Source organism: Amphibalanus amphitrite, unplaced genomic scaffold (assembly GCF_019059575.1).
Source record: "Amphibalanus amphitrite isolate SeventyFive unplaced genomic scaffold, NRLGWU_Aamphi_draft 000037F_arrow, whole genome shotgun sequence".
In the NCBI taxonomy this organism is placed as follows: Eukaryota; Metazoa; Arthropoda; class Thecostraca; order Balanomorpha; family Balanidae; genus Amphibalanus; species Amphibalanus amphitrite.
Window position 1 is genome coordinate 618,279 of NW_024881533.1, and position 15,919 is coordinate 634,197.

Sequence of the window (15,919 nt, forward strand, 5' to 3'; positions counted from 1 at the left end):
AACTTTCAGCTGAGTTCACCAAAGGAAGTAATTTTGAAGTGACTTTCAACTTTCAAGTGACCTTGACGCCCATCATAATACAAGGGACAAAAATGTCACATGCTGCAAGTTTCTAATAACAAAAAAGTCAGTAAGCTCATGGACACTGTGCACAGACACATGCCGAATCGTAAATCCGACATGACATGGTTTCGAGAAACAGGTCACAGGTCAAGGGCCATATGAGTCAGAGTCATGAACTTTTCAGGGTAGGTATGGGTAAAATTCATAAACTGGAGGGTGCTCAAAGCTTAGTTGCGATCGATCGCTTTTTTCGAGATAGTTATATTCGCGACCCTTTTCCGAGACGTGTCAAACGCCAACTTTTTTTCTAAAGAAAAAAATGTCTGTACCTGTTTTACCGCATCATGACCCTGCCCTTTACTAAATGACCCTGCCTGATTAACCCGATCTGTGCTAAACTGCCGTGTTTAGACAAAGCCGCATTTTATGGCGATCACGGTTGCCGACCACTGTGTTTACTCGCAGCGTTCTGCCCCGCCTCCCACCGTCCCTCCCCCTGCCCCGGCTCCCACCGTCCCTCCCCCTGCTCCGCGCTCCCACCGTCCCTCCCCCTGCTCCGCGCTCCCACCGTCCCTCCCCCTGCTCCGCGCTCCCACCGTCCCTCCCCCTGCTCCGCGCTCCCACCGTCCCTCCCCCTGCTCCGCGCTCCCACCGTCCCTCCCCCTGCTCCGGGCTCCCCCCGGCTCCCCAGCTCCGCCGGCCCCTCTATGACGTCATACCATGGCTATTTCTGGCGTGCGGCGCGCAGCGCGCGTCCGTTGTCGGCTGCAGAAAACTAGTCTGAAAAGGTGCCGGACGCCGCGCTATGAGGGCCGGTCGGTGCGAGAGACTCGTCCGCGGGGGCGGGGGGGGGGGAGCGCAATATATGAAATTATTTCTCTGGTTGCGTCGTACCTTTTCTATTGCAAGTGCAATGGCAATTGCGTAAAAAGAGAGAGAGAGAGAGAGAGAGAGAGAGAGAGAGAGAGAGAGAGAGAGAGAGAGAGAGAGAGAGAGAGAGAGAGAGATGAGCAATGAACAGAGTGTATAGGATGTACATAGAACGTAAACGCCAGGCGATTTTTTATAAGCCATGGTGATCGGTGTCTGCGGTGATCGATAACACTTGGCATGAAGCAGACGCGTTACTGGCATGAAGCAGACGCGTTGCTGTATATACCAGCAGATTGAGGAAGAGGGGCAGACTCTAGACAGCACTCTCCCATGTTTTCAATATTTTATTAACAGTGAAAAGTATCGAGCAGAAACAGCAGAAACTTCAAGTAACTTTGGCTGCATCAATTTGACACCTTGTATTCAAAGGAAATTTTCGTAGCTACTATAGGTCGACCAAAAATAACGTCAGATTAACCTTCCAGGCGGTGGGGGAGGGGCATTTTTTGCCCCCCCCCCCATTAGTTTTTTTCAATATGTCTCCAGAACCGCTGCGCCGATCGTCACCAAACTTTCAGTACCCTCCCGTGCAGGGGCGTCGCCACGGATTTTTGAGTGGGGGGGTCGGGTTTCCGGTGTGCGACTTGATGGGTAGGGGTGTTTTTAGCCACACTCCCGGTTTTTTTCGTGGGCGCGGAGAAAAACCTCGGCGCGCAGCGCCGCGAAAGCAGCGGTATATCTTATTGTGCATCAGTTTTGCATCGTGCATAAAAATCAAGCACAGGTGTCACCTGAGGTCAGGTCACAATGTCATGTCAAGTTCAGTTTTGATGCCTCTAAAAACTGCAATCTTGTCATTCCTATAGATTATCTCCTAGGTATAAGTCTGAAATTTGGTGTAATGAATGGGATTATAAGTGCCAACAGTTCATGAATCTGGGATTTTACATCTGAGAAGTGAAGTCAGGTCAAATAGGTATGTGACCTCACCAATCATGATAAGATATGGGAAAAAGCACGATGCTCTCTGCTTTGAAAGAATACGCTAAAAACGCTAGATACTTTTGTAGCCATGGCACCTTGTTCATTTCAGAGACAAGGTGCAGCTAATGACCTTGTCTCTTGGTGACTGGAATGGTCAGTGATTAGGTCATCAAAGGTCTCTACTCTCTAACACATTTTCGACAACAACTTTTGATGGAGACGCTGTAGAGCGATGACAGCACCTGGAGTGTGTTCAGCTCAGTAACACAGATCGATCCATATGCAGCAGGTTCTTTTCCGGTCAGGGCATGACCTTTACCTGATGTCAAGTGTTCTATTCAAGTTTTTAAGTTCAAATTGTAAGCCATGCGACGTGTTTCGACGAAACAAAAACGATGGTGATAACATGATTATCATACACATTCACTGAATCATAGGTTGTTACAGAAAAAATGTTTCGGCAAATTCCGTCCGTTTAGCTGTTTAGACTCTATGGTACACAAGCCATAGACCCGAAATCATATCTGAGGCGAAGTTGGCGAAAGAACTTTAAAGAAGCTATCGAATACGCTTTCTGTGTCGCTGTAGCTCATATTCGTGTTTTACGGGTCGCTAAAGATAAAACGTTTTCCAACGTAACGCTAAGGCATGCTTTCGGCCCCTGATCGAGGTAGAGTTTCGCGGAAGAGCGAGGATGCTGCCCGTGATGAGAGAAAGCCGATGATGCCCAATTTCAAGGTCTTGGCCGGGTCATCGTAGGTCAACGCCCAAAAGTAGGAAAAATCTGGCCGCCTGCTAGAACTTTGCGAGCCTACAGCCCGGTTCTGACTGCCGTTTTTCGATCGTTTGGTGGATCGTATGGTGATCGTATCGTGATCGTATGGTGATGGGATGGGGATCGGCACGCCCGTTTCCCGATCGCCGCGATGGTAATCGTATGTGTGCAGTGAGAACCGGGAAAAAACGTGACTGTGCGCGACGTTCGGTAGCGGCAGATCGTACGTCGTAGTGCGTTTCGTCGAAAGATGGATTGAGTTTATCTTTTGTCTTGATCGTATCGTACAGTTGACATCGTGTGGGGAACTCGCTGTGCTGCTGCTTTTCTTGCTGCTGTCTTGTGGAAGGTCTGTGCCAACATATTTGATATAACTTATCCTATCAGTAGCGTACTTTAAATAAATAAGCTTGATTGACATAATACTTAAAATCAAAGTAGGTAGGTACTCCCACTTAGAAGATACCATACGAAAAATCATTGTTTCGTTCAGGTGCGTCAATTACATCAAAGTAGTAATTTTATTGCACGAAAAAGCCTTACCCGATAATGTTGATTTGATACTTAAATTAATGAAATGTTTTAACTACATTTAACCTCTTTTTAAGTCTGAAAAGTATTAATTTCCCTCTTTATAAATCTCGTCCCGTTCATGGCGGCCAATCAACGCGCTTCCCTCAGATGACGTCATCTGTGCGCCTGCGCTCTGCCGAGCCGGCAAGCCTCGTGGTGACCGGCGATTTACCGGCAACACCGGAGGTGGTACATAGATATCTTACCAATGAATTTCTGTCAATTTCAACGAACCGATTTTCAAGAAAACCGATGCACAGCATTCACAATACTCACTTTTAGGTTGTAGGTTACTTTCCAGGACAATTTGACATGATTTTCTATTTTTCCACGCATTTTCGAAATCACGTACCTTCCACGGCCGAGAATGGTTTCCGCCGCCATGCTGCTCTAATCGAGCCGAAATGTTGATTCACGGTATATAGAGAACTGTGTTGATTAACTTCACGGAACAGTCAGACCCGACTATTCAAACTAAATTATTGAATTAGAGATGTTTTAAACTACATTTAACGTCTCTTCAAGCGTAAAAAGTATTTATTTCGTTCTTATCTACCACCGCCGGCAGTAATGGCGGACGCAGACTCCCACACGATACGCACGATCCGCACGATACGATCTACCAGTTACCAGATCGTATCGGGCCTAGAGATTTTTATCTTTTTCCGCCAGCCACGCTCACCATACGATCACCATACCCTTACCATCCGCTCCGATCGGTTTCGGCAGTCAGAACCGGGCTGTAGCTGTTATCGGGGTCCCGAGTACGAGTTCGATGTTAGTTTTGAACAAAGATGATGACTCCATGCATTTGGGGTAGATCGGGTCAGGTCAGGTCAGGTCGACCAGCAGGCTTCCTGCCGGCCATCTAGAGCGGGTGACTGACAACCACCAACGATAGCTTCGTAACATGTTACATACCCCGCGTTCGATGTCTCTCGGACGACAAAGATTCTACGTCGTCCGGCCAATCCCGTCCAAGGTCAGCGGAGGCTCGGCTGCGGTTCTGGAACGTGATTGGCCGGACGGCGTAGAATCTTCGCCGTCCGAGAGACATCGAACGCGGGGATAACCACCATTTATCAAAACTACTTCTTGTTCAAACGGGCGCTAAACTCGAATTCAGCCCCAAAAACTACACTTGTAGGTAAGTGGAAGCAAATAAAACTCAAAAAAGTTAACCAAGGTCATCCATATTCGAATCAGGGCCAATAAATTTTTAGATTAGGTGTAAAATTCATTAACTCGAGGTCACTGGAAGTATCGTTGCATTATACTCCTTTTTGCGCGTCTTATTAGGAAAGCCCGAGATGGGTCCACCATCTGACCCCATTTCCCCTATGCAGGCAGGTCCGAGGAGTCAGGGCTGAGGCTAGCCAGGTACCTCGTAGTTACTGATAGGTCATCCGACGAATCGACTGCAACCATTATTTTGAGACTCAGACGAACGGTTGGGTCAGTTTTGACGCGCTCGCTCATTTGAGGGATAAAAAGGGACTAGAATAGTGGCCACTTTAACATATTGTCATGCTGATGTTCCAGCCCACAGCTTATTGGCCTATAAGCAATAGGGACTAGGGAGCTCTTGAAGCAATTCTGAATCTGACGTTGTATTTGTTGATGTTGCTGACGCCAACTTCCCTGGCATGATAGCTAAAAAAGCATGCTCAGCATCGCCAAAAGTGGGGGGGTCGACCCCCCCGGTTCTGACGAGTGGGGGGAGGGGGGTCGCGACCCCCGCAACCCCCCCCCCCCCGTCGGCTACGCCCCTGCTCCCGTGAATAGCTATTGCACATTGTGACCAAAATTTTTTTCCAAAGGCTATGATAGGTTGGCTGCAAATGACGTCAGAGTGACGTCATTTCTGCCATTTTCGACCTAAAAAAGGTTTCGTGGGAAGAGCTGTCAGGCCTACAGCTTTAGAGACACAGAAAAATGTTCCAGACATAAAAGGTGTAAAATCAAGATGGATACAAAACTGATGTCTCGGATTTTTGAAATTTTTGGATTTTGACCCCCAAAAATATTTTTTTTATTAAATATAATAGCCAAAAAATCCAAAAAGTTTCTTGAATTTCAAAAAACGGAATAAATGTGATAGTCTTTATCGCGTTCTATTTACATACCAAATTTGAGATCGATACCTCTTTTTTTGGGCCAAGTTATAGCGAAAAAACTGTTCAAAATTGATGACATCAAATTTTCTAACTCAATTTTTAGCAATTATAGACCTCATAGCGCAAAACAAAGACCACCATTAGACTCCCCGTGACGAGGTGCATCGAATCGATACCCATTTTATGCAAAACTAACAGCTTTGAAATTTGACCTTTTTTGACCTGACCTTGACCTGACCTTGACCTGACCTCCACCAGAAAGTGACCTAAACCGTACCTGATGGTCTTTTAACCGACACCATTGAGTTGGAAATGAAAAATTGGCCATAAAACATGCATCGCACAACTTTAGTAAAGTTGGGTTCATGTGGTGACCTTTGGTGACCTGACCTGTGACCTGACTTGGTATGACCAATGACCTCTAATAGAAACATATGTGCTAAACAACTGACGCCCTATCGCTGATTTTCGACAAGGTGGGTTTTACTCGGTGTTATAGCGCTTTCCCTAGAAGACCCGTGAACGGTGAAACATTTTATCTTTGACCTGACCTGTGACGTCATCGGTGACCCTGAGGTCAACGAAATTTGGTTTCCTTCAACAAATTTGACAGGACTATCGAACGCCGTTTGAATTTTCCGGATCCGTCCAGTAGTTTCGGAGATACGGGGGGGGGGGGCAAAAAAAATGCCCCCCATCGAGCAGAGGGTGGCCGGGAGGCCCACCGCCTGCCGGGTTAACGTTATGTTCGGCCGATTTTGATGCAAAACTTACGGCAATCACTCCCATCAGTCGAGTTTTTGAGCTCACCAACCACTTTGCCTGAGATGACTCAAAATACGCAATGCTATCAAACCGCTGCTTTACGTTTCGAAAACTTTAAATTTTGGGGAAGCTATTGAAAAAAAACCTGTAGTCTGACCTGTAGTCGTGTAGCTTTATAAATAAGTAATACATTGTACCAAAAATATAATAAACTTGTTCCCATTGCATTTAATGAACATACTAAGACGCCTCGAAATTTACGATATGAAGAAAAACTTAATAGTTCAGCAATCTGCGAATTTCGTTGCCTGATGAGCTCGGGTGGTGTTATCCAATGGGCGATGCTACCCCGAAAAATGAAAAGTCATTTACTAAATGTGGAATAATGCAATTATGAATGAAACTACAAGAAAACAATTGGTTGATATGTTTGTAAAATCAATGCGGCAGTCCAATGAAACTAAGAATTGACCATGTGGCCAACAATAACGTGACTAGACCTTGACCGCTAGTCCACCTGCTGCCCCTAATCTGACCTGCCGTCTCACCGCCAGTCCGCCTGCTGAGCCACTGTTCTGACCGATGTCTCGCCACCGTTCTGACTTGGTGCTCCCCTCCAGTCCGCCTGCTGACCCACCATTCTGACCTGGTGTCCCGCCACCGTTCTGACCTGGTGCTCCCCTCCAGTCCGCCTGCTGCCGCTGAGCGGAGTTCCCGGAGCGTTCCGTATGATCGCCAGCGGAGAGAGGCCCAAGAAGAAGGCCATCTACGAGGACGACGATGTCTCCAAACTCAGCCCCTTGGTCAGTACCATCTATGAGGTTGATTCAGTTGTCTTGATAAATACCAGTTTTTTAAATGTTCACGGCTGTCAATGCCCAGTGCTAACAAATATAATGCATGCATTACTTTGTTTAACCCTCTCCCTGGCAGGGCATTTTTCATAACACGGCCTGGCAGGTGGGGGGATCGATGCGACCCCCCCTCGCGATTGGCTCCTATGGCACCTAGAAACACCAAATTTGATAGGTAGGTGGGCCCCCTGGAGTTCTCGCCCCTGTGCAAATTTGGTTGCTCTAGGTCAATATTTAGGGGGGTTTTGGGGGTATAAATGTAAAAATTTCGCTAAAAACAGGTCAAAAGTTTTTCGCTTAAAACTTTTGATCTAATTAACCTTCGCCCCAGTGGGGGGGGCATATGTTACCACCATGTAGCGTTTTTTGCGTGTAAATAAAAAACCGCGGCGCGTAGCGCCGCGCCGCTTGGGTTAGCTTTTGGTACATCAATTTTGGACAATGTGTGAAATTTTTGACCCCAGGTCATGTCAGGTCAGGTCACCAGGTCAAGTTAACTGACCAGGCCTAAAAAAAAGTTTGCACTCATGTCCAGCCTGCAGTGTTTGTCAGAAAGGTTTTAAACTTGGTGGATTGCATGATGTTACGGGCGCCTACAATTTGTATATCTCGGATTTTTTATATCCGTGACCTAAGGTCAGGTCAGTGGCGTGACCTTACCATTACAAGTCAATGGAGAAAAATGAAAATGCCTCTAGATCCGTGTGTACGCATAGGAACAGTCCAAATATTTCAGAATCACAATGATTTGGACTACCCGTGATGACCAGGGTGTCATTTTTGCTGATAGCCTCTAGAAAGGTCATCCGAGGTCATTTGAGGCTACAAACAGAATTTTGCCAATAACTCGCGATTGGAAAGAGATAGAACGCTGGGGATGGTCTCATTGTGTTTGTTTTGCCGAGACGCATCGACTTATATGCAACATGACCTTTTCCGGTCAGGTCATGACCTTGACCTGAGGTCAAATTTTCAAGTTGACCTTTCAAGGTCAAATTATAGTTCATTCGACGCGTCTTGGCGAGAAAAACACGATTCTGGCAATAGAAATGTCGTGGCTTTTTGTTGTCCAAAGTTATTGCCGAAAAACACTTTTCGTAAAAACAGCTATTTTTGGAGATTCTGCCCTCTGGAGGCTAAACCCGTGACCTGAGGTCAATTTTGATAATGACCTTTTCAAAAGAAGAGTTCAAGAGCTATCGATTGCTTTTCCATGCGTTTTTCTAGCTACCATAGTTCCTGAGATAACGGCATGTTTTCTGAAAAATATAATGACCATTGGCAAATTTTGACCTTTGATGACCTCTGGTGACCCCAATATTGCTCTAAGACGAATAATGACTGAAATACTTTCAAACGTACGCATTGAGAGCTATTGACTGCTTTTTACCGCGTCTTTCTACCCCTCTTAGTTTTTGAGTTAGAGGTGGGTGGTAACATATGCCCCCCCCCCCCACTAGGGCGAAGTTGGCGGAGACCGCCACTGGGGCGCGGGTTAAGATAGAGCAAAAAGAAAAGCAACAGTGAACTCAGCACGTCAAGGCGCGTCGAGTGATTTACTTCTAAACTTGCTTAAGTGTACTTAAAGTTTTTCTTAATTTTTAAGTAAACTTTAATTAATCAATTAAGTTCAAGTTAACCGAATTGCATCATATCGCATATCATTCGATTCGGCTGATCACCAGGAACACAATGACATCATTTTTTAAGCTCTAGCGTCATTATGTGCCAAGTTATTGGCAAAAACGTAATTTGACCTCAGTTGACCTCATTTGACCTGACCCATGGATAAGTACACCAAACAAGGAAGCACCAAGTGACCTGTTGTTAAGTACTGTGGTTTCAAAGCACAAAAGTGATAGAATGAAGCGGATATCTCCAGTATTTTCCGAATTTAGTATTTTCCCATAGGCTTAACATTACGACGTAATGACCTCTAACTGACCTCAGATCAGTGACCTCAAAAAACCCGAACTATATGTTATACAACTCGGTGAACTTAGCACATCCTGAAAGTTTGAAGGAAATCAGTCCAAAACTGTGAGTTGGACAGGTGCAAAAAGAAAATTGAAATTTGACCATGACCTTGTACCGGTTTTTCTGACCTGGTGACCTGACCCAAGGTCACTGGGACCTGAAATTTTCAGGTCATATGCAAAAAGATTGCCCCATAGGCTGTGCCAAATTTGGCGGCGCTGCGCGCCGTTTTTACGCTATCTTTGAAAAACCTTAGGGGAGGGGCGCATCGACCCCCCCTGCCAGGGCGAGGGTTAAATAAAATGAAAGTCAGTGCTACAACCGTGAACCAATATATCTGTTGCGATATTCCAATGTTCCACACTTCCGCCGTCTATCAGGTCGCCCAAATAAGCCCAGCCCGGTGACTGCTAAGTGTCGTTCGCAGCGCTCCAGTAATGCTCGGAGCGAGGACGGCTGCGCCGACCGCCGGCGCTCCTCCCGCCCGGTCTGGGAGGAGGAGGAGCAGGAGGAGGAGGAGGAGGAGTTCCCGGACGAGGACTACTACGACTACTGCCCGGAGCAGGAGTCGGTCCTCTACTCGGACCGCGGGGAGCCGATCCCCGACCTGGAGCCCACCGCCGGAGGTCGCACGGAGTACCGGGAGAGTGTCGAACCCGAGCAGGAGTTCGGCACTCCCGAGCCGGAGTTCAGCCCAGAGCCTCCGTATGAGCTGGAGCCGGAGCCAGAGCTGGAACCGGAGCCGGAGCCAGAGCCGGAGCCAGAACTTGAGCCAGTGGTGGACCCTGAGCTTGAGCCAGAGCCGGAACCAGAGGTGGAACCCGAGCCAGAACCCGAGCCAGAACCAGAGCTAGAGCCTGACCCAATAGTAGAACCTGAGCCAGAGCCGGAACCAGAGGTGGAGCCTGAGCCAGCAGAGGAGCCAGAGCCAGAACCTGAGCTACAGGTGGAACCTGAGCCAGAGCCACAGGTGGAATCTGTCTTGGAGCCGGAGCCGGAGCCTGACGTCCCGCCGGAGCTGTCACCTGAAGACGCAGAACGTGAACCCGGCTCCAATCAACAGCTCGAAGATGACGCTAAGTACGCTCCCATGGACGAACGAACCGAGCTCGAAGATGACGCTAAATACGCTCCCACGGACGAACGAACCGACGGTGAGTAAAGTTGGTGAAAACAAAACTGATCCCTAGCGCTCTCAATCATAAGTCGCTGGCTTTACAGAAAAATACGTCATTCGAGACATTGGATAAAATATGTCACTAGCCCTTTATATTGATATATCCTTCGCCCCAGTGGGGGGGGGGCATATGTTACCACCCTGTCGCGTTTTTTGCTTGTGAATAAAAAACCGCGGCGCGTAGCGCCGCTACGCTTGGGGTAGCTTTTGGTACATCAATTTTGGACAATGTGTGAAATTTTTGACCCCAGGTCATGTCAGGTCAGGTCACCAGGTCAAGTTAACTGACCAAGCCTAAAAAAAAGTTTGCAATCATGTCCAGCCTGCAGTGTTTGTCGGAAAGGTTTTAAACTTGGTGGATTGCATGCTGTTATGGGCGCCTACAATTTGTATATCTCGGATTTTTTATATCCGTGACCTAAGGTCAGGTCAGTGGCGTGACCTTTCCATTACAAGTCAATGGAGAAAAATGAAAATGCCTCTAGATCCGTGTGTACGCATAGGAACAGTCCAAATATTTCAGAATCACAATGATTTAGTCCACTCGTGATGACCAAGGTGTCATTTTTGCTGATAGCCTCTAGAAAGGTCATCCGAGGTCATTTGAGGCTACAAACAGTTTTTTTGCCAATAACTCGCGATTGGAACGAGATAGAACGCTGGGGATGGTCTCATTGTGTTTGTCTTGTTGAGAGGCATCGACTGATATGCAACATGACCTTTTCCGGTCAGGTCATGACCTTGACCTGAGGTCAAATTTTCAAGTTGACCTTTCAAGGTCAAATTATAGTTCATTCGACGCGTCTCGGCGAGGGGAACACGATTCTGGCAATAGAAATGTCGTGGCTTTTTGTAGTCAAAAGTTATTGTCGAAAAACACTTCTCGTAAAAACAGCTATTTTTGAGTTTTTGCCCTCTGGAGGCTAAACCATTGACCTGAGGTCAATATTGATAATAAACTTTTCAAAAGAAGAGTTCAAAAGCTATCGATTGGTTTTCCTTGTGTTTTTCTAGCTACCATAGTTCTTGAGATAGCGGCATGTTTTTTGAAAAGTATAATGACAATTCGCAAATTTTGACCTTTGATGACCTCTGGTGACCCCAATAATGCTCTAAGGTGAAAAATGACGAAATACTTTCAAACGTACGCAATGAGAGCTATCGACTGCTTTTTACCGCGTCTTTCTAGCCCTCTTAGTTTTTGAGTTAGAGGTGGGTGGTAACATATGTCCCCCCCCCCCCCCACTAGGGCGAAGTCGGCTGAGACCGCCACTGGGGCGCGGGATATGTTGGCTGAAACTTAGTTCATAGGTCTCTATACTTAATTATAGACTATATGATCAACTCTAGCGTATAGTGTTCTATATAGTGTATATTGTCTGTTATTCATATACCGGGTGGCCCAGAAAAAACGTTCCCAATTTTAAATCAATATTTCTCAGAAAGTGATAAAGATACAACATTGAAACTTCCAATAGTCAATGCGACATATATTTTCAGTGAATGGTATGATTTTTATGTTATTCGGTCAATTACTTTTTAAACGGTTCGTGTTTCTAGCATGCCATGTAAAAATCACTTTTTTGCTCTGATGTTTACCAAAAATGTGAGTGAACACTGAACGGGCCACTTCCATCTCGGCACCACGGCCTACAGCCATTACTCGCGTCGAACTAGTCTCATTGGTGGTTCAGGCCTCAGGGTGACACATTCCCTCTAGCTTTTTTCCTTATTCGGTCGATTTACTATTTGATCTTCTTGAAGGGAGGGCGATCAGCAGTAACCCATGCACCGTGCCACTCCTTCGCCTCGAAACAGGACTTGTGTTGAAACGAATGGCATCCATTAACACAACTTTGGCTTAGTATTTGAATATTTGGCACATAAATGTGACAAAAATATATAAAATAGCAACACACGTGCTGGTATCATTCAAGCCGTTCTATTTTTTTTGTATTTTTTCTAACATGGTACGTCTAAGCCAATCATTACTTCCGTTCAACAACGGCAAAAAAAGCAAAAACGTCTTACTTGATTCAATATAAGATTGCTGGCTTGAAAATGATGGTAAAGTGTTATAATTTGGCATACCAATGCGCAAAGAAGTGACGCAAACTTGATGGAAATTTTGGCTCGTTATTTGCACTCAAATTTGAGATATAGGCCTCCAAAGTTCGGAACGTTTTTTTTTGGGCCACCCGGTATTTCTAACCAGCATTAGGTAATGTGCACTGGCTTTTAGTGTTGTGAAATCACGGCAGTGTACATACTCTTTCGCCATCACATCCTTGCATTAGTATTGATATTCATTTGCCGAGCTCCCGTTGTGAGTTCGCAGTATTCTGATCATCTGCTGCGCATTCGCTCGCAGAAGCGGACCCTGCCGATGCGGCGAACGACAACATCGATCAGTCCCAAGATGTCGAGTAAGTTTTTATGATGCTCCCTTCCCGTCCAATCTAATTGCACCCTTCAACCGCACACACCCTGCCGTCCTGTGCAGATGTGGTATGTCTGCTGGTCACTGAAACCGTGCAGGACATGTGTGTGGGGTCCCTCGACCTGCCGGCTGCCGCCCTGTCACGTGGGTCGCTCCCCGGGAATCGGCGGTGGCGGCGGCGGCCGGTGCGCGCACATCCCATTGATTCGATGTCGGCGGGCGGCGCGCCGGCCGCCGGAGCGCCGGCTGGCCTCAGTCGGTCCGAGCTCCGCGGTACCCGGCAGTCAGACCCGCGGTCCCCAGCAGTCAGCTCCGCGGTCACCAGCAGTCAGCCCCGCTGTCTCCTGCAGTCAGACCCGCCACCGCCGCCAGCCCCACACCGGTCATGACCTCAGTGCTGCAGATCCCCGTCCTCCGGCTCGGGTGAGTGGTGAAGGCCCCCATCTTCCGGCTCGGGTGAGTGGTGAAGGCCCCCATCTTCCGGCTCGGGTGAGTGGTCAAGGCCCCGTCTTCCGGCTCGGGTGAGTGGTGAAAGCCCCCGTCCTCCGGCTCGTGTGAGTGCCACAGGTCCCCGGTCCTCCGGCTCGGGTGAGTGCCACAGGTCCCCCGTCCTCCGGCTCGGGTGAGTGAGGCTGTTGGCGGGCGACTCTGAAACTAATCGATACAGAGAATGGCTGGACCGATGTGACATTGTAATTATCGAGTCGAATACGGCAAGGTCGGTACGACAGGATGCTTCAGCATGGTGATGTATGGCCGGGATGTTGAGTCAGAGTCTAGAGAGCTAGCAAAGAGGGACATTCCCAGAGAACAAGCTAAAGAAAGAGGGCGTGAGCTTTTTCAGACGACTGTTTTTGTTCCAACTACCTAAGCTTACTCATTTGAATTCAACTGAACCTTACTTCTGATGCATCAACATACCTATTTGCAAGCTGAGTTGTGTAATTTTGCATCCAAAAATAAATCTTAGCCCTTTACACAGTTATGTTTGTAACAGCCACACCGTGCTGAATACAATTTGACAAGATTGAAGCATTTTGTCTTATTACTATAGTTATGCTTTCGCCGAATCTCATGCAGATTACCTGCGTGTGTTTCCCATGTCTATATGGTGTAAATTGTCACGCGTGCGTCTGGTTCCAGCACTGTCAGCGACCAATATGGCGGCGCCCTGTGCCTGGACGATGACGCGCGCAGTGACACCAGCGAGGGGAGCCGCGCCAAGCTCACACAGATGAAGGTGAGAAGACCTCTATACTCTCCTGCTTCCTTATTTCCTGCCCTTTTATCGCCTCCCTCCCCTCCATTTCTCTCGATCAGTTCCTTTCTTTTGCCAATTCCTCCGTTTTCTCTTTTTTCACTCTCCTCTCTCTCTCCCGTCCTCTTCCCCATTTTCTTTCCCACTCTGTCTGTCCGTATGTCCCTCATGCCGTCTGTCTGTCTGTCCGCTATCCGATTACAGGTGTTGCACCTGTGGACTGTCTAAAATTGCTGAATAAAAATTATTCATAACTGAGTTACTTGGGTCAATCTGACCGAAAAAGCAATAATAAAATTCAATCCTGATTAAAACAAGCGTCTGGAATCCCATTTTGCAAATTCTACACAAACTGTTATTGCTTGGAAATGAACGTTTCTCGATGATAACATTGCCTTCTGTCTTCAGTCGGAGGCGGCACAGCGACTGGACGACCTAGAGAAGCTGATTGGTGAGCACCAGGAGATCGTCCAGGAGCTGAAACGGACTGAGAGTAGTCAGGTGAGCAAAAATACAATGAGAACACAGTAGTCAGGTGAGCACAAGTACAATCAGAACAGAGTAGTCAGGTGAGCACAAGTACAATCAGAACAGAGTAGTCGGGCGAGCACAAGTACAATCAGAACAGAGTAGTCGGGCGAGCACAAGTACAATCAGAACAGAGTAGTCGGGCGAGCACAAGTACAATCAGAACAGAGTAGTCGGGCGAGCACAAGTACAATCAGAACAGAGTAGTCAGGTGAGCACAAGTACAATCAGAACAGAGTAGTCAGGTGAGCACAAGTACAATCAGAACAGAGTAGTCGGGCGAGCACAAGTACAATCAGAATTCAGAACAGAGTAGTCGGGCGAGCACAAGTACAATCAGAACAGAGTAGTCAGGCGAGCACAAGTACAATCAGAACAGAGTAGTCGGGCGAGCAGAAACACAGACTGCGAGCGGGTCCCCAGCGAGCAGACGCTTAGAGGGGAAACCAGCCAGGAGGAATGACGGCCAAACACGAGTCAGTATTAACCCGGCAGGCGGTGGGCCTACCAGCCACCTTCCGCGCGGTGGGGGTGGCACTTTTTTGCCCCCCCCCGTATCTCCGAAACTACTGGACAGATCCGGAAAATTCAAACGGCGTTCGATAGCCCTGTCAAATTTGTCCAAAGAAACCAAATTTCATTGACCTCAGGGTCAGCGATGACGTCACAGGTCAGGTCAAAGATAAAATGTTTCACCGTTCACGGGGCTTCTAGGGAAAGCGCTATAACACCGAGTAAAACGCATTTTGTCGAAAATCAGCAATAAGGCGTCAGTTGTCTAGTACATATGTTGCTAGTAGAGGTCACTGGTCATACCAGGTCAGGTCACAGGTCAGGTCACCAAAGGTCACCAAGGGTCACCACATGAGCCCAACTTTACTAAGGTTATGCGATGCATGTTTTATGGCCAGTTTTTCATTTCCAACTCAATGGTGTTGGTTATAAGACCATCAGGTACGGTTTAGGTCACTTTCTGGTGGAGGTCAGGTCAAGGTCAGGTCAAAAAAGGTCAAATTTCAAAGTTGATATTTTTGCATAAAATGGGTATCGATTCGATGCAGCTCGTCACGGGGAGTCTAATGGTGGTCTTTGTTTTGCGCTACGAGCTCTAGAATTGCTAAAAATTGAGTTTGAAAATTTGACGTCATCAATTTTGAACAGTTTTTTTCGCTATAACTTGGCCAAAAAAGAGGTATCGATCTCAAATTTGGTATGTAGATAGAAGGCGGTAGGGGCTATCACATATATTCCGTTTTTTTTCGAAATTCAAAAAACTTTTTGGATTTTCAGGCTATTATATTAAAAAAAATCTATTTTTTGATTTTTGGGGGTCAAAGTCCAAAAAATTCGAAAAACCGAAATAGCAGTTTTGTAGCCCTCTTAATTCCACACCTTTTATGTCTGAAACATTTTTCTGTATCTCTAAAGCTGTAGGCCTGACAGCTCTTCCCGCGAAACCTTTTTTTGGGTCGAAAATGGCAAAAATGACGTCACTCTGACGTCAATAGCGGCCAACCTATCATAGCCTTTGGAAA

At 47.0% G+C, this 15,919-nt stretch overlaps 1 protein-coding gene across 1 annotated transcript in view; it reads left to right on the forward strand.

Annotated features, from left to right (window-relative positions):
• Positions 1–15,919, forward strand: part of LOC122372619 (cell surface glycoprotein 1-like) — a 50,630-nt gene that overhangs the window by 24,435 nt on the left and 10,276 nt on the right. Inside the window, exons 7-11 of the mRNA XM_043350062.1 lie at positions 6,838–6,953; positions 9,409–10,135; positions 12,530–12,584; positions 13,742–13,838; positions 14,265–14,357. Coding sequence (XP_043205997.1) covers positions 6,838–6,953; positions 9,409–10,135; positions 12,530–12,584; positions 13,742–13,838; positions 14,265–14,357 — 1,088 coding nt within the window. The remainder of the gene's footprint in view (positions 1–6,837; positions 6,954–9,408; positions 10,136–12,529; positions 12,585–13,741; positions 13,839–14,264; positions 14,358–15,919) is intronic.